The 19,311-nt window shown below is 51.9% G+C and overlaps 2 protein-coding genes across 2 annotated transcripts in view; both read left to right on the forward strand.

The window, feature by feature from the left end:
* The window catches only part of PALD1 (phosphatase domain containing paladin 1), a 38,888-nt gene extending 35,108 nt beyond the window's left edge, over positions 1–3,780 (forward strand). Inside the window, exon 19 of the mRNA XM_035896680.1 lies at positions 3,775–3,780. Within this exon, the coding sequence (XP_035752573.1) occupies positions 3,775–3,780 (6 nt within the window). The remainder of the gene's footprint in view (positions 1–3,774) is intronic.
* Positions 3,781–4,006: 226 nt separating this feature from the next.
* ADAMTS14 (ADAM metallopeptidase with thrombospondin type 1 motif 14) overlaps positions 4,007–19,311 on the forward strand; it is a 35,221-nt gene continuing 19,916 nt past the window's right edge. Inside the window, exons 1-6 of the mRNA XM_009641194.1 lie at positions 4,007–4,056; positions 4,751–4,841; positions 6,185–6,341; positions 7,698–7,894; positions 15,995–16,078; positions 18,357–18,535. Coding sequence (XP_009639489.1) covers positions 4,007–4,056; positions 4,751–4,841; positions 6,185–6,341; positions 7,698–7,894; positions 15,995–16,078; positions 18,357–18,535 — 758 coding nt within the window. The remainder of the gene's footprint in view (positions 4,057–4,750; positions 4,842–6,184; positions 6,342–7,697; positions 7,895–15,994; positions 16,079–18,356; positions 18,536–19,311) is intronic.

Here is a 19,311-nt window from a genome sequence, read left to right on the forward strand (position 1 = left end):
CTAGAAATATTTCGCCTGCATATAGTAGGTTTTTTATTTTGGCCAACAATTTTAGCACACAATCCACACCTTCTGAAGCATCTTTTTTGGAATCGGGCGAAGCTGTGAAGTTGCAGAAATTTCTCCGCCGCGTGAAATCGTGCTGGGGCTGGCGACTTGGGGCAGGCTGGAAAGCTTTAAAGGGGTCTCCTATGGCTCCGGCGAGCGACTCCTCGTGCTGCGTCTGGGATGAAAACGTAATTTTTTCAAGTGTGCAGGTTGCACTGCAGATGAAACTCCCGCTTGGCATCGCGAGCAAAGGGATGCTGGAAGCCGTCGGCAGCCGAGTCCGTGTCCTGCTGTGTCCGGGAAGCAGCGAGGATGGTGGTAGGGGGTTTCTCTTCCCCTCGAAGACTGTTAGGATCCGTCTCAAGTAGGCTTTAGTTTAACTTTCCCAGGCTTTTCTAGGCTTTCGCCCCACGTTCTCCTGGCTCAGCCCCTTGCACGCCTTCTCAGCTGGGGGTGGTTTGATTATTTTTGCTCTTTTTCCAGCCACCCCTTGGCCGCAGGTAGTAGCAGCGATGCCAGTTTAGGATGGAGCTTGCACTGCGGGATGCTTCCGCATGTGGGTTTACCTGTCTTGCCATCCATGGTACCCCCCAGCCCACGCTTTTAAGCTGCTGTAAGGGAAGAAGCGGCTCTTCCCCCAGGATCAGCAGCTCCAGGCGCTTTCTTCATCTCTCTTCACCTTCATTAACCCCCGATGCAGCCAGCTCGGGGGGGGATTAGCCGAGCCCCGATGTGCCGATGCACAGGGCTTTTGGGGGTTTGCAAACACCCAGGGGCTTCTGCAGGGCCATTTTGGTCCACCCTCATTTCCAAAACTATCCCAGGACAACCATCTTAGCCCCGTGCTTGCTGATGGGTCGTCTCGCAGATGTTTTCTTTCTTCATGTAGAGCTCCAGCAGCACTAGGGAAGAGAAAAAAACCCTCACTTTTTTTTCCTCCCCCCCCTTCTTCCTGCAATGTATTTATTGCTCCGTGGCCAACAAATAAACGCCCCGGCCTCAAGTAGTCATTTCCCATCTTCGAAGACGATTGCAAGCTGGGAGACGAGGTCAGGAGCACAGAGCCGGAGCTGGGGCTCTGCTCTTTCCCCGGTAAAGAGGATTTTGTGATACATCCAACGCAGCAGTTGGTTTCTCTCTTTCCTGGCTTTTTCTGGCTGGTGTAGGTTGCTATGTGGTCCTCTGGCTTACGTTAGCCTGACAGCTTCTATCTGCTCAGCATCCGTCCCCTTTGGGGGAGCTGCGAGGGCAAGAGGACTCCCAAAAAAGCAGTGATGAGAGCTTGGTTTAGCAAATGGAGCAAGAAACAGAATGGAAACGCGGTGGTAGGCACGGATGGGACGTGAAGGTGGCATTCAGCAGCACGCCGTACCGCCAGCGTGGCCCGGCAGAGGTGTGGCAGAGCTTCTGGGCGGGCTGTGGACGGTGGGGACCGGTGTTAATGTCGTGCCAGATAGGGACTAATTTCATAGAATCACAGAATCATGGAATCGTTGAGGTTGGGAAAGCCCTTTAAGCTCCCCCAGCCCAACCGTTCCCCTACCCCTGCCATCCCACCACTAAACCCTGTCCTGGAGCGCGCCGGCTGTAGGTAGCGTTGTTGCTCTTCGATACGCGCGTCCCCTGGAATTGCTGTGGACTTTTTCTGGAAGTTCACCCACCAGCTTTGAAAAGGGGATGGTGGCTTTTGCATCCCGGTATAGCGTGCGTGGGAGGCGCGGGACCGCGCTTTGGCTCCTGGTTTTACGGTCAGAGGAAGGGCTCTGGGACGCTGCGGGCAAAGGCTGTGTACACAAAGGGATTGCGCTGCATATAAATGGAGACTGAGATTATAAATAATGAGGGGGGGAAAAAAAATCCCAAACAGTTCTTGAAAAAGAGAGTACACATTAAGTCTTTCCTAAATCCATATTTAGCCATGGAAGCGAGCTGATTTTCTGCACGGATGCCAAACCCAGGGCACCTTCCACAGCTGCTGTTCGCTGCAGGCACCCACGTGTGAAAATCCAGGGTTTTGATTTTTTTATTTTATTTTATTTTTATTTTTGCAAGGGTGTCTCGTACCAGGGCAGGAAGATGCTGTCGTCCATAACCTAATTTCAAAGCTGATCCAAGCCACCAAATTCCTAACTGGTAAAGTAGCGTTAGTCAGAAATCTCCCCCGGTGGACACATCTCCTGCAGTTGAAGGCATCCCGTCCTCCCATGCCGGCTTTAGCAGCGTGTGGGCGATCTTGCTGCTTCATGCTTTGCCAGTGGCAGAGCTGGGTGAAGAAGTATCTTCCACAGGCCCCATATTTGCTTTTTTGCCACTGACTTTCCCCCCCCCGCCGCTGCTCGCCGGGGTTGTTTGCACCAAACACCAACGTGCTGCAAACTGTAGAGCCAGCGTTTTCCATCCCCGTCACCCTGGCCTGCTTCGGATGGGTGGCAGCAGATAAGCAGAGGACAAAAGCCCTTGGGAACAGTAATTAATAGGGAACGAAGGGAGAAACAGCCCCCCTAACGATGCCCCTGTGCCAAAATGCATGGATTTGTCTTCCAGGATTTACCCTGCAGCTGCTGAACTGTAGGGTTAATTTGGGGATGAAAAAAGATGCTGCTCTAAACGCCTGGAGGGTGAGATGTCTCAGGACATCGTGGCTCCCAGTGGGAACAGAGCAAACTGGTCTGAAAGTGGGATTTTACCCCCCAGCTTCGCTGGTGGGAAGCTCTCTCTGCATCCTGCTTAGCATCTTGCCTGAGTTTGCAATGCTGGGCGGTAAAGAACGCAGAGTGAAAGGCTCAGTGATTAATTACCTCGCTTTGTTCCCCGTTCCTCTGGGATGCCAGTGAGCTGGCAGATGGAGGGGTACCAAAACAGGGACCCAGCACCCCTGGGTGCCCTGGTGCCGCGCGCACCCTGCTGCTGCCAGATGTGGTCCAGGGCGGTGCAGGGTGGCCGCATCCCTCTACCGATCCCCCCCTCCTGATGCCCTCGCTGGGCGATCTCGGGATGAGAGGGGAGCGTGTGGCTAGCGACGGCGCCTGTGTTCACACAGCCCGGCTTTCTGGGACTTTTTGTCCAAATTAAGTGTGAATCGTGTAGGAAAAACACATACTATGCACGCAGCTGGATTTCCCCCTCCCCGGCGCTGTTTGCTTCTCTGGCTGACTGGAGCGGCTTTATTAATTTTTCCACATTTCAGCTGTGTTGAAGTGTCAGAATTTCCTAAATTCCTGTGGGAGTTGGAGCTTTTTACCCAGCGGTGGTGGAGGAGCCGCTTACCCGGGGTGCTGGGGGGGGGTGGTGGTGTCCCCCTTAGCGAGGCTGGCGCCGGGCCAATGGGACCAGTTCCTCTCTCCCATAGCCTGGGGAGACACGGGAGAGCTGGAAAAAAGACTTCACCCTCTGCGAGCTGGCAGCAGCGAGTTTGGTGTTTTCCTTTAAAAGCATAAAAAAAAAAATGTTTTCCCTCTTTCCAGTGGAATTGTCTTCAAATAGTTTGGGAATTGCCTTCGCGGAGAGCTGCAGACAGCATCTCGTGTTAGAAATATCAGTGATGATAGTCCCACCTTGCCAGATTTCGTTTGATTCGGTGTTATTAAACCAAATAAAATTAGGGGCGGGAAGCACATGGCAAATTGATGGTTGAGGATGGGATCGATCTCTTGGCCAGAGCCCATGGGAAAGCTTATTGGGGCTTTTTTGGGGTGGCATTTGGCCTCTCTTGCTGCCTCCCTCCAGTTATAACCTTCCCAAAATGCTGAAATACAACCCGAGCTGCTCCTTTTCAAGCCCGAGCAGGTTCATGCATGCCTCTTACAATGGTGTTTTTGGGTTGTGGCTTTTTTTTTTTTTTTTTTTTTTTAATTTTTGCAAATGCCAAGGTGGCTGCTGCGGTTTCTGTCTCGTTTATTCGGCTGCTCTGATGAGATGTGCACACAAGCCCTCGTGGTATCCCCTTTGCCCGTGGGTCATGGCTGGAGGCAGCCGCGCGTTGCATCCCGCCTTCGGGAGAAAGCACGGGTGAGAAAGTCTGGGCTGCTTTGTTTCTTGAGCCATTTCTCATTAATCACGAGCTGTAGAGCAGCGCAAACCCAAGTGGGCTGTGGCTCGGGCCCAGGCTCTTTCATATTTTAATCCAGCCTTGCCCCGGCGTGGCTTTTCCTCCGGCTGCCTGACTCAGCAATCCTGGATTTCGCCGTAAATCGGCTTTGGGGGGGTGCCTTGTCCCGGGTGAAATGCCCCATGGCAGGGCTGCGAGGGGGTAGCAGTGTCCCAGCAGGGCTCCTCCTGGGGCAGGGGTTGCTGCTTCTGCCACCGGGCTAAAATAGGATGCTGGCAAGGGTCCCGTGCCAGGTGCTTTTGGGTGGCAGGAGTGCTGCTCCAGCCCAAATTTGTAGCGATGTGCAAGCTGGAAGCACGTTAATTGGTGGGAAATCATCGGCGTAACTCAGGCGTGTAAAATCCAAGCGTGTTTGTGATGCCTGTGTCAGGCGCCCAGCGCTCCGCCCTTGGTAGCGACGCATTTTTGTGTGAAGTGATGGATGCCCACCTTCTCTTATCATTTAATAAAGAGCAACGGCTTGGACCTGACCCATCATCATGGACTTGCCCAACCATCACCAGACCCGACCTGTGGGTTGACTCCCTGGCTTTATCACCTTGCCTGGTGGTCCAGACTCTTGGTTGAACCTGGTTGTCATCTTCATCTCCTTAGCTGGGGGTGGTGGGACAAGCCCTGGCTGGAGAGGTCCTGCCTTGGTGATCTGAACGTCTCCTACGGGAAGGACCTGAGATACGTGTGTCAGGCAAGTTGATCCTAACCCAACTGCCCATACTTAGATTCCTTGGGAAGGAGGTAAAACAAAACCAGCCAAGAACCTGCTTTCCAGAGGAGTTAAGGAGCTAATAAAACCCAAGTGGAGCAGGAAATTCAATGAAGTCTGACAGAGCCAGGCTGGCTGATGCCACGATGAATGCAACGCTACGTGAATGTGAAGGGGATCCAGTGACCCAGGTGGGCTTGGAAGAGCCTCAGCTTCGCCTGGCTGTTTACAGAGCCCAGCTCGCGTCTTCGTACTTCTCTGTGCAAAATATATATATATATACACACATATATATATAATTTTTATTTTATTTGATGACAACAGTTCCAACCCCCCAGCCCTGATGAGGTCTCCAGTAGGTACATGCTCTCGAAGGCTTTGCTATAAGAACAGATCCATATGTTCCGCCTGTGCTTTCCAGGCAGCTATTCAACAGCAGGCAGCAGCGGGCAGTGCCGGAGGACGGAGCGCGCGCGTGCGCGATGGAGGGTGCTGGGAGCAGGGGGGGGCTGCCCGCGGGATGGAAGCCAAATCCTGGTGATCCTTTTGCTTGCCCGAGGTCTGAGCCGGCTGGCGCTGTGGGGTGTGAGCGCTCGGGCTGATGTCAAGGAGGATTTGATGGGAGCTTGGTGTTAATTAGGAGCAGGTCGGTAGCCAGGACAACATTTCCAGCAATGTTTGCCCTCTCATTCATCTTCCCCTTCTTTGGGGGGTGGAGTTGTAACACTTTCCAGCTTCTCCTCCGAAGGGATTCCCCGGTGTTAATTCCCAAGCACTTCACGGGGCAAAGGCGATGGTTTCTTTTTCCCTTCCTTCTCGCTGTCAGTAGCGTTGGTGAAACAGCCGATTCCCTCCCCAGTACCGTGGGGGTGGCGATGAGGATGATGAGGGTGGGGAGGGTGCAGGGAGGCGAGGTGGCGTGGGAGCCCATGTAGCCTGTGTCCCCCGTTGCGCAGGGTTAAGCAGAAAAACTTATTGCCGAAGGAATGGAGTTTCCTAGCCATATAAAGACATAACTTGAATTGTGGCCAGTTTTTTTTTTTTTTACGTTGGTTGGGGTTTTTTCGCCCTTTTTTATTTATTTTTTTTTTTCCATCTACAGGCAAAATTAAGGGTCATCATATATGAACGTGCTAACGGATCCATCCCAGTGTCATGGAGTAGCAACAAGACACCCGGTTTATTTGGGATGCTTTTTCCCCTTGCGTTCACGCATGCTCCGCATCCATCTTTAATGAGTATATTGAGTGTGTATGTACATGTATGCGTATATATACACACACCTTCCCCCCCCCCCCTTTTCTTTATTTCTTTGTGGAGTCCAGGCTGGCCTGATTCGGACAGACAGCAACGAGTTCTTCATCGAGCCCCTGGAGAGGGGGCAGCAGGAGACGGAGGAGCACGGGAGGGCCCACGTGGTCTACCGCCGGTCGGCCATCCGGCAGGAGGGCACTGAGCCCCGCCAGGACCTCCACCCCGAAGGTGGGGGCTGCTGGAATCTTGTCTTTCCCAGAAATTGATAATAACTGTTTCTTGGGGGGGGGAGGATATTGCCTTCCACTTGCCCTCTAGCTTGTACATCTCGCCTGATGGCTTTAGGCTGGTTTTAACTGCCAGTTGGGTCATCAGCGAGAAGAAAGGAAAGAAAATGCCGGGCTTTTGCTGGGAACTTGGAAATTCTTCCATGTTTGGTTAAAATTCGATGAGTTATGAGTTATTCTTCCTCTGCTTGAAAGAGAGGAAGAATCTCCTAGATGGGTGTGATCAGGCCCGTGGATGATCACGTTGGCCTTGGGAGGGGAAGCAGGGTTGGGACTCGGGGGCGAAGGGGTCAGGAGGAGCAGGACTTGGTCCCACTTGGCTGCTGACTGCGGTGTGGAGATGTAGGTGCTGCAGTCTTGTTTTAACCACCTATACACTGTGAAACATGGTGTTGATTTGACTGTTTAACAGATGATAGAAGCCCTCCCTTTTCCCAGCATTCATCATTCATTTCACTTTTCTAGTGCCGTGTCCCTTTTTTCTTTTTTTTTTCCCCCCTTCTTCTTTGCCTCGAAGGAGAAAACTTGGCTTTTTTTTCTTTTTTTTTATAGCATCACTTCGCTGTGCACTGCGCTCTGCATGTATAAATCTCCTGCTGACTTTCCCCCTCACCCACCCAAAGCTGAGTGCGCCCAGAAGCGTTTACAAGCGTGGGGTCAATGTTGTGCAAAAGCATTCTATCAACCTATTTATATTTACGGGGAGGCGTTAGCCTTCCCTGGTGTTTATTCACCTCTTGTGGCATTGTAATCAGCTTCCCCGATTTTTAAAAAAAGTTTAGAAGTTTGCCAGGGCGTGCTCGTTGCTTTTACAGCATTGCTAATGGAGTTGCGGTCAAGAGCTTCAAAGATGCTGCTGGGCGGTGGGGTGAGGGATGCGATGAAGGGTGAGGGATGCGATGAAGGGTGAGGGATGCGATGAAGGGTGAGGGATGCAATGAAGGGTGAGGGATGCGATGAAGGATGGAGGATGCTCTGGCTGCAGCTATCTGCTCTCAAGGAGTGGCCCCCAGCTCTGCATGTGTCCTCTCCAGCTCTCCCCCACCTCCCCAAGTGTCCCACCACCACCCAATGGACAGCGTAGGTCCATCATCACACAGATGTGCCTTTTAGTGCTGGTGCTCCCAATTCAGAGCCGTTTCCCCACCGTAGAGCGAGCTGGATGAGTGACCTGGTTTGGAATTAAATATCCTATTTCTTTTTCCTTGCTTACGTTACATCTTTTGGGAGTGTCACCATGGTGTCAGGTCACCTCAACGGCTGTTTCTTTTTCTGCCCCCCCCCATGCCTTGCTCAGCGCCCAGCGTGCGGGTGGGCGATCTCCCCAACTCCCTGGAGCTGATGACGGAGCAGCTGGGGGACGCGGAGCGCAAGAGGCGTCACGCCAGGAAGGACGACTACAACATCGAGGTCTTGCTGGCGGTGGATGACTCGGTTGTACGCTTCCATGGGAAGGAGCATGTCCAGAACTACGTCCTTACCCTCATGAACATAGTAAGACTTGGCTTTGGGGGGCGGTGTGTTGGCTCCCACCCCTCCTTTGGTTTACTGCTCTTTTAATGCTGCGAATCTGTTATCCTGGGAAAAAAATAGGTTGGGGGGGGTGGGGGTGGGGAAGTGCTGCAGGAAGGGCTGTTCCTTCGCCGGAAGATCCAGCTCTGGCATTTAATAGCTGTGGCAACTGGAGTGATGGAAAGCAGAGCCCTTGTATGTTCATCTCCGTTGCGTTCCCCAGGCCGACGGCAGGGTCTGGCGTGGTGGTTGCCCTCGCTGTCTGTCACCCGAGTCCAAGAGCATCTCCCATTTCTCCTGGCCAAGTCCGTCTCCTCCCCGTGGCCGAAATCTCAGCAAATGCTAGGGAAGAGAATGGTTGTTGATTATTTAGTTTGAAATGATGATTATTTATTATTTGCTTTGTAGTTATGGTGTTTGTTTTTTATTTTGAACAATATTTGTTGATGGGGGGAAGATTTTTATAGATTTTTCATATTCCTTGGAATAAGGTCTGCACCTTGAGGATTAGTCGGATATGTTTGAAAAGGAGTTGATAGCAGCTTTACAGCAGCCCCGCTTTGGCACGTCCCCTCGGCCGGTGGCGTGGGGCAGCCTGGGCTGATCCCCTACACCGCTTTTCTTCCCTTTATTAAGATAAAAATGCACATATTCCCCAAGTCCCAAGAGAAGGGGAAGGATCAATATTTATTCGGCTCGTCGTCTTGTGGAAGCTGTGCTCCGCTGGCACCCGAATGTCTGCAGAGAGGGTTCCGCGTTCAAAGATCTCTTTCGTGCGCTCTCCCGTTTTTGTTTTGTTTTCCATGCTTTATCCTCGCCTCTATTTATTTTTTTTATTGAATTACTCTTTTTTTTTTTTTTTTTTTCCCAATGGCGATGGAAAGCGTTCAAAAGGCACAACCAGCTCAGAAATAACCGAGCTGTAAAGATGCTTTTGCATTTGGGTTGCGAGCGTGTTTCTTTGGGCATTATTTCTGCCCTGGCGGGCGGGCTCAGAGCCATATTCCCAGCAACGAGGGGGAAACGATCAACACGAGGGGTAAAGATTTGGGGGAGATTAGAGGCAAAGCATAACGTGGCCAATCCCAAATAGAGAAGATACTGGGTTTAAAAAGCAAATGCCTTCATTGCAATGTTTTATTCCCCGGTGCGTTATCCTGATGCTCGTGGTAGGATGCTCTCGGCAGCACTTAAATTCCCTCTCTGGAAGTTTCTCCCCTTTGCTTATTAAATCCTTAAACAAGGGGGAAGCCGCAGGGTTCCCTGTTCTGACCCCGGGCTCTTCCCACGTTACGGGGGTCGGAGATGATGTCACTTTTTGGAGATTGTCAGCTCTAATCAAAAGGTTGGTTTCCAGGCGCATTTCATGGTTTGTACCCCGCGGGCAGGACTTTTCAGGGAGTGAATGCGCGGGATGCTGGGCTGGGAGAAGGGAGGACCACTGTCTATTCAAATAAAGGCAGCGCTGGAGACTTTAATGAATTAAATAAAGAGGGGGGGGGAAAAAGCGGCATCAATAAAAGGGGGGGAAAAAAAAACCCAGGATAATGCATGCAACAAATACTTCCCCCAAGTATTATTTCCTTCTATACGTTCTTCCCCCACCCCCTTCCCCTTCTTTCTTTCTGGTTTTCAGTGTGTTTTCTTCCCAGCTTTGCCATGACCTCCATCCGCCTCCTCTTCCCTTGGCGCCGCCTCGTTTCCTTACCGGCTCCGGGTGCCTTAAAATAACCGCTTCACCAAAAAAAAAAAAATTGCTTTCTGGCCTGGATGGCAGAGGGGAGAGAGAGGAGGGTGCCGGGGGCTGGCGGGGAGGAGCATGCAGGGAGCAAACAGCTGAACACTAATGGGATTAGTTGGAGGCAAGGCGAAGGAGGAGAGGCTTGGCCAGCCCTCTAACGAGGAAAGGGCTTAACGAGCTGGGAGCTCTGGCCGGAGCACGCCGGGGAGATGCTGCATGGGAGCCAGCTGGGAAAGCCTCCAGGAGTTTTCCTATCAAGATATGTCCCAAGGAAAGGTGGCGGCGAGCTTGGAACTTCATCAAAAACTTCCCTGGCCTTTTCTGGGGTCCCCGCTGGGTGCCGAGGGGGTGGTGGGGACACAGACCCCTTTCCCTGGCACCGTGTGGGCTTGGCTTAACTTGGCACTACTGTAGGTAGGGTCCCGGGGCTCTCCTTGAGGCACAAACCCTTTTAGGAGGAACCCAGGCTCCACTGAAGCTCGGTGATAAATGATTTGTCACAGAGACCTTTTTTTTTAAAAAAAAAAAAAACAAACCCAAACCAACAAACCCAAACCATTATTTCATTGCCAGAAATGTGGATGCCAGGCTTTTCATCAAACGGCGCTGTGCCTATCCCGGGAAGCTGACGTGAGGATGACTGCTCCTTTTGTGCACCCAAGAGCTTCCCCGCCGGCTGCCGTCCCCGCTGGCTGCCGGCCTGCGTTCCCAGCCTGCTCTTCCCTTCTCGGCTCGGAGGCTATGCCAGGGTTTGGGGTCAGGTTGAAGGGAGTGGGGAACGCATCCCTTGCCGTCGCTCGCTGTGGACGCTGGAGAAAGCTCGTATGAGCACATCTCATAACTCCCAGCTGAGCGTCCCTCCATCCGCCCTAGCAAAACCTGGCCCCTTCCCTGATGCTGGACTCTTGGGATGAATATTTGGTGATGCGGTGGCTGGGAGAAGCTGTTTCCCTGTCTTTCTTGCTACCCGTGGAAGGGATTGCAATGCTATTGAAGCAAAATTCACATCCCCCAGCCCCAGTGATGGCTGCGTGTGAGGGCTGAAGGGTGGGAGAAGGGCTGGGAACATGGAGGGGATCCAGCACCCCGTAAGGGGAAGAGGAGAGGAAACGTGTTGTGTCCTGCTTTGCTTTTCAGCCTCTTGCCATTCACTTGGGCTCCTTGGTTTTCTCCTCCGGACTTCCCACTGCTCGCCCCTGATGCTCTCAAGGCCGGGGCTGGCCCCACTCAGAGGAGATAAACCAAGTTACGGGCTCTGTTAAGCCTGGCCCTGGTGTCAACTGGTTTGCTGGGGTTTTTTAGGATATTGCCTGTGCTTTGGTTAAGGATGCAAAGGTACTTGGTGTTTTTCCCATTGTTTTGGGTTACTAGGGAAACCCCGTGAGTCAGAGCCCTCTCCAGGCTGGGACTTGCCCGGCTCCCCTCTGGCACATCCGCCGAATTAGTGTTCCCAAGGGCTGAGTGACAAAGAGTGCTGCTGAGACCCCCCAGAGGAGAGGGTTAGGAGGAAAAAAACCCCAAACCTCCAGCTTTAATTTTAACCTGGGATTATCTGAAAAGCCAAGCCAGAGCGTGGATTGCTCGAGAGACTGATTTACCAAGCTTGGTGCCAATTTCAGAAGGGAGACCAGTCTAAAATAATGGGCAAATTATAGTCCTCCTGCTGTATGGTTGGGTTTTTGGTGGTTCATGAGCCATCTCCTCTCTAACTGATAACAAAAAATACCTCTGATGTCTCCCTTAGGCATGCATGTGCTTTTTCTCACCCCCTCTATAGGCTCACGTGTTTGTTGCTACATTTTTGGGACAACATAGCCTGTTGCGTAGAGAGCTGCGATAAAATCTGTGCAGAGCAAATCTCCCCTTTCCTCCAGTCCGCTGGATCGAAAATGTGGGTAGCATGGGTCAGCCCTTGCCGAGGCTGGCATGCATCCCTGCAGGGGATGGCGAGGGCATGCAGCGAGCCCGGTAACGCGGTCGGGAGGACTTTTGCCTCTGTTCCTACCCCCTCAGCCCCAGCAACCAGGCTTGGGGTGACTCCACCGGCGTGAAAATTGAGCGAGGGACTAAAAGAAAGGAGCTTAAAGATGACTTGGCTGTTCTGAGTAAGCGATCTGGGGTTTTGAAATGTCAGCTATTCTGCTGGTTAAGGGCATGCAGCGAGCCCGATAACGCGGTCGGGAGGACTTTTGCCTCTGTTCCTACCCCCTCAGCCCCAGCAACCAGGCTTGGGGTGACTCCACCGGCGTGAAAATTGAGCGAGGGACTAAAAGAAAGGAGCTTAAAGATGACTTGGCTGTTCTGAGTAAGCGATCTGGGGTTTTGAAATGTCAGCTATTCTGCTGGTTTGGCAAATTCTTCGCGTGTCTCTCCCTTTTGTTTTCCTTCCCTGAAGAACGGCAAGGTCTAGATGTTGCCAGTGCGGTTTGCTGTCGAGATCTCATGTCTGGGGCTGCAGACTCCAGGCTGGCCAGACTTGCAGGGATTTAGGTAGGCAGCCTTGCTCGCTCCCAGCGCCAGCGAGGGTCTGGGGCGGGCGGGAGGGGGGCCCCACACTTTGCAAATTCACCAAGCATTTTGGAGAAGGTGCATGGGGTTTTAATGTTCCTTTCATTCTCTGTAGAGCTTAGCATCGCCCCCTTGGTGTTTTGTGGGGCTGGGGGTTTTGGAGTTGCTTGCGGGCTGGTTGTTCTTGCTGGTTTGCCCTTAACACGCAGCTAGCCTTAAGGGCTGTTTTTTTATAGGAGAAAAAAAAAATCCTCTTTTAAATGAAATAGGAGAGCATTTCTTGCCAGGTGACAGTATTATACGGGCTGGGCATCTAACCACGTGGGTGAGAGGGAGAACGAGATCTTTATCCCATCAGTCTTCAAGGAGGTGGGTCCCTTTACCAGACCCCCTTGCCCAGCAGGTATTTCTGGGGGGATTTTCTTTGAAGACATTGACTCGCTTAATGGCATCCGCAGAGGGCAGGGGGAGTTGTGCCAAGCCTGCAAACTGCTCTCTGGGCCCATTTCCATCCCCTCTGCCAGCTTGAACCAGCTCCAGGGCAGGGTGATGGGCAGCAAACGCCGAGTCCTTTTGATTTTTTTTTTTTTTTTTCAATCAATTATTTATGTCTGGCTATCAAGGGAAGTCCATAGCCTTGGGCAGTCTCGTTCCACATTTGCTTTCTGAATTAACCATAAAGGTCCGAGTTGGTATCTGTTAGGTACAGCTCCCCGCCTAAACGCTGTCCTCCCCTAGCCAAAACAGGGGCTGGGGTTTAGGGTGAACCCTTTGGCTCAGGGGCTGGAGGGGGTACCTGGTCCCTGCTAGCTGGAAGAGAGTGGGATTTAGCACTGCTTTAAAAGGAAGATTTAGGGGATTAAATCCCATCTTGGAGCAGTACAGCTTCTTGCATCTTATCATAGAATTGTTGAGGTTGGAAAAGCCCTTTAAGGTCATCAAACCCAACCGTTCCCCTAACCTTGCCGTCCCACCCCCAAACCCTGGCCCTGAGCATCTCATCTGCCCAGCTTTTAAATCCCCCCAGGGATGGGGACTCGACCCCTTCCCTGGGCAGCCCCTTCCAGTCCCTTAATGATTCTTAGTCCCCTAACAAGCTGTTTGGAAGCTGCTTGTGGTCCTGCTCATGGTCCTGCTGCTGTCCGTAGCCGCTTCTCTAGCCAGGCTGCAGAAGGATGTGCAGCGCTGGGGGGCTGCTGTTGAGTTGAGTTGTCAGTGCCTGCCAAAAGCATTGCTGTTCCCAAATTTAGGGTATTTTCTTTCTCCCAGGGTAGCTAATGTCATCTGGGGGTGCACAGCTTAGGGGCAGGGAGCTCATCTCAGACCTGGGAACCGTTTACGGGCACCCCTGCTAGGAAGAGATGTCGCTGAGAAGAGGGCTCCATGGTCCGTCAGCTGGTGCAGAGCAAAGCTCTTGCCCTGCCAGCTCCTCTGCTGGTGCTCCTTCCTCCCCTAGATGCCACCCTCCTCTTCTCCCACTGGCTGGGGCTGTGGCACGGAGCATCCTTTCCTGCTGCCCGGCGGGGTCTGCCGAGCATCCTCCCAAAATATCCCATGCAGCTGGGAAGGGAGAGGTCTGCGCTGCTCCCTCGGATGCTCCAAGGTGCGGCAAGGTCAGGCAGTGGCATGGCCAGGAGCTGCGGCTGGCGGAGGGGTTGCTAAGGCAGGAACAGGGCTCATCCCAATCCCAATGGATCGAGGGGTTCTCGGGAGCAGGGAGCAAGCAGCAGAGCGCCGGGAGATGATGCTGAGGCGTTGGCTGAAGCGGAGGCTTAACCGGTGCTCCAGCTCCCGACAAGTGCTGATGGTGAAGGAAAATGCGTGGAGATTTTGGAAAGTGAAGGGAATGGGCATGTTTTCCCCCTCGTCCCCCTGAATCATCCCCCAGGTCCAGCTCTCTGGCTCTTCAGGGCCGTGGCATATGTTTCATTCCTCCCTCACTCCCCCCGTTCCTTTGCCCTTTTATATTACCTCTCATATGACGCGTATTAAGGCTGGGATATTTTTGCAAAGGGTCAAACTCCAGGTTGGGGACTTCTCACATCCGCTAAAGTTTTCTCTGGGATGCCAAAGCCTCCTACATCCCAAAACGCGGGGCTGAGCGTGATCCCTCCCCACCCTGGGATGCTGCAGCTCCTTGCTGGGATGGATGCTTGGTGCTTTGCTGGGACTGTAGCTCCGAGCAACGTCTGCAAGCGGGAGCCCAGCTGCTCCCATCGGCACGCATCCCCCAAAAAAGAGTCGACATGGGAAGAAATCCCTCATATTCTCATTATTTTTACAAAATGCGGCGTGGAGGAGCATCCCCACCGCGATAAGCAGCGGGGAGGTGAGGATGGCTTCTGCGGCGTTTTCTTTCCACGCTGCTCAAGCAATGACCCCGCGGGGCTTAGCAGCCCATGCCTCCAAAGGGATACATTAATGGGGATGGACTGGTGATTTATTTACTGATTTTTAGGTTTTTTTAATCAATTTTGCGGCGTTCAGGATGCGGCAGGCTCAGGACCTGCGCCACCCCTCTGCAAAGGTCGGAGCTGCTGAGTTGTCACGGGGAAATGTTAATGTCTTTGGGTTTAAAAATGGCCCGAGTGGGTGTTTCAAACAGAAGCACAGCGTAAAAATCGTGGGGCTCGTAAAGGACTGTGTGGTCTGGAAAATGGCAGGTTTGGGTGTGGGCAGCAGCAAAGGGGCAGTTGTCATCCAGCCCTCGGGTTCAAATGTAAGCCTAAAAAAAAAAAGGAATGGGGGGGGGGGCGGGGGAAGAGCAAAGCTCCATAAATCTGGCTTTGTAATATTCGTCTGGTCTGGAAAGCTGTGATAGAACCGAGGTAAATTATTTCTTTCTTGGACAAAGTTGAAAAAGTGCGTTTGAATTTAAACATTAATTCTAGCCAATATTAAAACCAGTTTTCATTTGACTTCTTCAACGACTTCGGCACTGAACCCCCATCTGTGGCAGTGTTCATTTTGGAGGTGTTTGGGGAATAAGAAAGTCCCGTTCTTTAAAAACCAGGGTTTTTTTTTGTCTGAGCTGTGTTTTCACACGTGCTGTGTGTGGGTTTGTGGCTGCCTGCTCAGTGCCTCTCTCGGCGGCCGGTGGTCACCACGCTCAGCTCGCGGGGACCTTTCTCACCTGGATGTCGTCTTCTCTTGCTAGCATGGAGGAGTAGAATTTGTTTATTCATCCTAGAAATGCAGAAGGAAAAGGTTATAGCTCGTTATTTCCTTTGCAGAGTCATTTTTAGTAGCCGACGTTGATAGATCCCTTATTGACTCACAAGCCCTCCCTCTTCTTTTCATTGTGTTGTCTTCTCCTGGGGTTTCCGAAGCAGTAGGTCAACTTTGACTCACCGGTACCACTGAGTAATGCCCTTGCTTTGATACAACCGCTTGCCTCTCCCCAAAAAGCCATTTTTTTCTTTCTACCAAATGCAAGGATGCTGGAGTCCAAAGTGTTTCCATCCATCTGAGGGATTCATACTCCGAGGGGGGCAATGGCTCATTGCGAGATGCTCTGTGGTAGAGGCAGCCCCCGTGGGAAACGCGGTCCTCCTCCACACTCTTGATGGGATGGGTGATGTCATTGACCATCTGAGCCACCCATCCTGAGGAAATTCAGCGTATTCCAGCTTGGCTTTTTGACTTTATGGTTTTTACACAGGGGGAAATGAAAAAAAAAAAAAAAGAAAAGGGGGGGGTGGGAGGAGGAAGATGAGATCTTTGCACCTGGTCTTGTGTGGTCTTGGAAAGCGGGGTAGGATGCTGAACGTGGGAAGCTTGAGAGCTGGGATGATCTTCACTTCTGCTCCGTTTTATTTCCCTCCCTTCTTCAGGTTGATGAAATTTATCACGATGAGTCCCTGGGCGTCCACATCAACATCGTGCTGGTCAGGATGATCATGGTGGGATACCGCCAGGTAAATGCAGCACTTGGACGTAGCGAGGAGGGGATGCTAGTCAGGCTGGCCTTGGCTTTTCGGCCACTTTCCCGACTCGAGCCCTGCCCCGTGAGGGAAGGAGGGTTGCCAAAATGCAATATAGGCGCAGCAGGCAGCTGCCGCTTCTCCCAAGCGTGTGGCGACACACCCTGGCTTAGTGTCTCATCACTGTAATATTTAGCACTTAGGTAAGCCCTGGCTTGGAAAAATGTGGCCGTTCAGGTCAGCTGTCAAAGCCGAAGTGACAACTGTGCCGAGCAGGGGTGAATTTGAACCCTTGTCTGGCTGGTTCCTGGAGCCTTGAAGGTCTGGAGAGCCCCATAGCCATCCAGGGCCAAGAGTGATGGTGGGTGGCTGCGATCAGCCTTGCTCTGGGGTGTGGGAAAAACCACGAGAGGCTTAAAATCATAGAATGTTTTGGGCTGGAAGGGACCCCTAGAGGTCACCCAGCCCAACCCCCCTGCAGGAGCAGGGACACCTTGAACCACATCAGGTTGCTCACAGCCCTGTCCAACCTGGCTTGGAATGTTCCCAGGGATGGGGCCTCCACCCGCTCTCTGGGCAACCCCTGCCAGGGTTTCACCACCCTCACTGCAAAGAATTTCTTCCTTAGATCCAGTCTAAACCTGCCCTGATTCAGTTTAAAGCCATCCCCCCTTGTCCTGTCGCAGCTGGCCCTACTAAAAAGCTCGTCCCCCCCTTTCCTCTGGGCCCCCTTTAAGCCCTGACCGGCCGCACTCAGCTCTGCCCGCACACTTCTCTTCCCTTTCCTCTGGGCCCCCTTGAAGCCCTGACCGGCCGCACTCAGCTCTGCCCGCAGCCTTCTCTTCTCCAGGCTGAACACCCCCAACTCTCCCAGCCTGGCCTCAGAGCAGAGGGGCTCCAGCCCTGGGATCATTTTTGTAGCTCAGAAGCTCTAGGGCGGCAGTAGGTGATGGGACAAAGGTGGCTTCCAAAACTGAGAGGAGCTGGATGTTAGTGAGGAGAAGCCAAGGCCAGGATCTCCTGTATCCCAGCCTTGACTCAGCAGCCCTGGAAGGCTTCGCTGACTGTCCAGCAGCTCTCGGGTGGCTTGGCCATGGACAGAAAAAGCACAGGAAGGTTTCATGTGGTTTCTCAGGTTGCATTTATTTTGTAAAGGCTCTTTAGAACACAGCAGCTGAAAGATTTTCTTTAAAACGATGTGATTTGCTGTACTTTTTGAGACAAGCCCCTATCCTATGTGAAGCGTTCTAGCAAGGGTACTCATGACTTGACAGGGTGGTGTCTCTGGCTGTGTGGTCCACAAATAAGCCCCAGTAGGTCTTGGAAAAAAGCCCTCCTTGTTACAGAAATCTGCTTGGCCGGCAGAAACCCAGTGCCTCCTAGAGACCCAGGGATGAGCAGATGTTTGAATCCAGGCGAGATCTCAGCTCACCACTGTTTAGGTCTGATGTTTCCCGAGCGAGTCCTCCTGTGGCTTCTTGTCTCCCACCTTGAACTTTGTAGGATAAAACCTCCAGGGCTTCCACTTAAGGGCCAGGGGAATGACAATATTTCTTACCTTTCTTCCCACCGTTGCAGCTCAGCAGGTACCTACCTGAGAGCACAATTTATTTTATAGAGCATAATTATTTTACAGAGCATAATTTTGCAAAATGCTAATCTTGGACAAAAAAAAAAGATGAAGGACAAGGTGACTGCTATAAAACAGTCCTGGACACCTCCACCTATTTCCTATTGAGGTTTCAGTCGCTGTGGGTCAAGTTTTACAGGGAAGCATTGCTCTGCTCATTGCTGAGCATCAGCATCGCGCGACGTCTCGACGAGGAGCCTGTGTCGGGGCTGGGAATCTAAATCCTCTTTGCCTTCCAGCCACTCTCCTCTTGTATCTACTGCTGTCCCGAGTGCTTGTGTGACCAAAGAGGGTCGTATACCATCCTGTACCAGACCACAGCCATTTGTGGGAATGATTTCCTTGCTGGTTTTAAATAAAAAAGGTGCAAGATGCTTTGCAGATGCAAAGCAGGATGGTGTTGCTTCTAATGATGGAGAAGCACTGCTTAGGAGTCTTTCTGACCCCAAAACTCTTGGCAGGCTCCTTCTCCCCCACTAACTTACCCATATTTGTATTTATTATTTATTTATTTAAATGTATTTTAATTCTTTACCCAGTCAGTCAGCCTGATATGGCGGGCTCCTTCTCCCCCACTAACTTACCCATATTTCTATTTATTATTTATTTATTTATTTAAATTTATTTTAATTCTTTACCCAGTCAGTCAGCCTGATAGAGCGAGGGAACCCGTCTCGGAGCTTGGAGCAGGTCTGCCGCTGGGCTCACTCGCAGCAGCGCTCTGACCCAGAGCACGCCGAGTACCACGACCACGCTGTATTCCTCACCAGGCAAGATTTTGGTCCCGCAGGTATGCAAGGTACTGTATTTATCTCGATCAGGTATGTGTGCAGTTTGCTGGGGGAAAGCCAGCAAGGGGAGAGGATTTCTTGCAAACACAGTCTCTTTCTTGGCCAGCAAGGTCCAGAAAAAGGTTATGAAAATTGATATTTTCTTTATGTGGAGTAGAAGAAAGATGGAATTAATCCAGAGCATCAACCTGAACGGATAAAAAATCATCTTTATTCATTCTGCCCTTACTTTGTTTTCAGGCATCCATCCTCACCTTGTCGCAAAGTGCCCGAAACAGTTTAAAAATAACATTAAAAAGATGGAATACCGCAGGGAGTTTCATGGAGGCAGTCAGTCCTTTGTGTCTTCTGGAGGACCTTTCAAACCTGATTTTACAGTGATGGGTCTGGAACACAAGTCATACGAGGAGCGGCTGAGGGAATTGGGGTTGTTTAGTCTGGAGAAGAGGAGGCTGAGGGGAGACCTTATCACCCTTTACAGCTACCTGAGAGGAGGCTGTAGGGAGGTGGGGGTCGGCCTCTTCTCCCTGGTAACAGATGATAGGATGAGGGGGAATGGTTTGAAGCTGTGCCAGGGCAGGTTTAGGCTAGACATTAGGAAAAACTTCTTCACCAAAAGGGTTGTCAGGCTCTGGAATGGGCTGCCCAGGGAGGTGGTCGAGTCCCCATCCTTGGAGGGATTTAAAAGAAGGATAGATGAGGTGCTTAGGGACATGGTTTAGTGGTGGGATGGCAGGGTTAGGTTAAAGGTCGGACTCGATGATCTTAAAGGTCTTTTCCAACCAAAGTGATTCTATGATTCTATG

This window comes from Egretta garzetta, unplaced genomic scaffold, assembly GCF_000687185.1.
Source record: "Egretta garzetta isolate BGI_Z169 unplaced genomic scaffold, ASM68718v1 scaffold536, whole genome shotgun sequence".
NCBI lineage: Eukaryota > Metazoa > Chordata > Aves > Pelecaniformes > Ardeidae > Egretta > Egretta garzetta.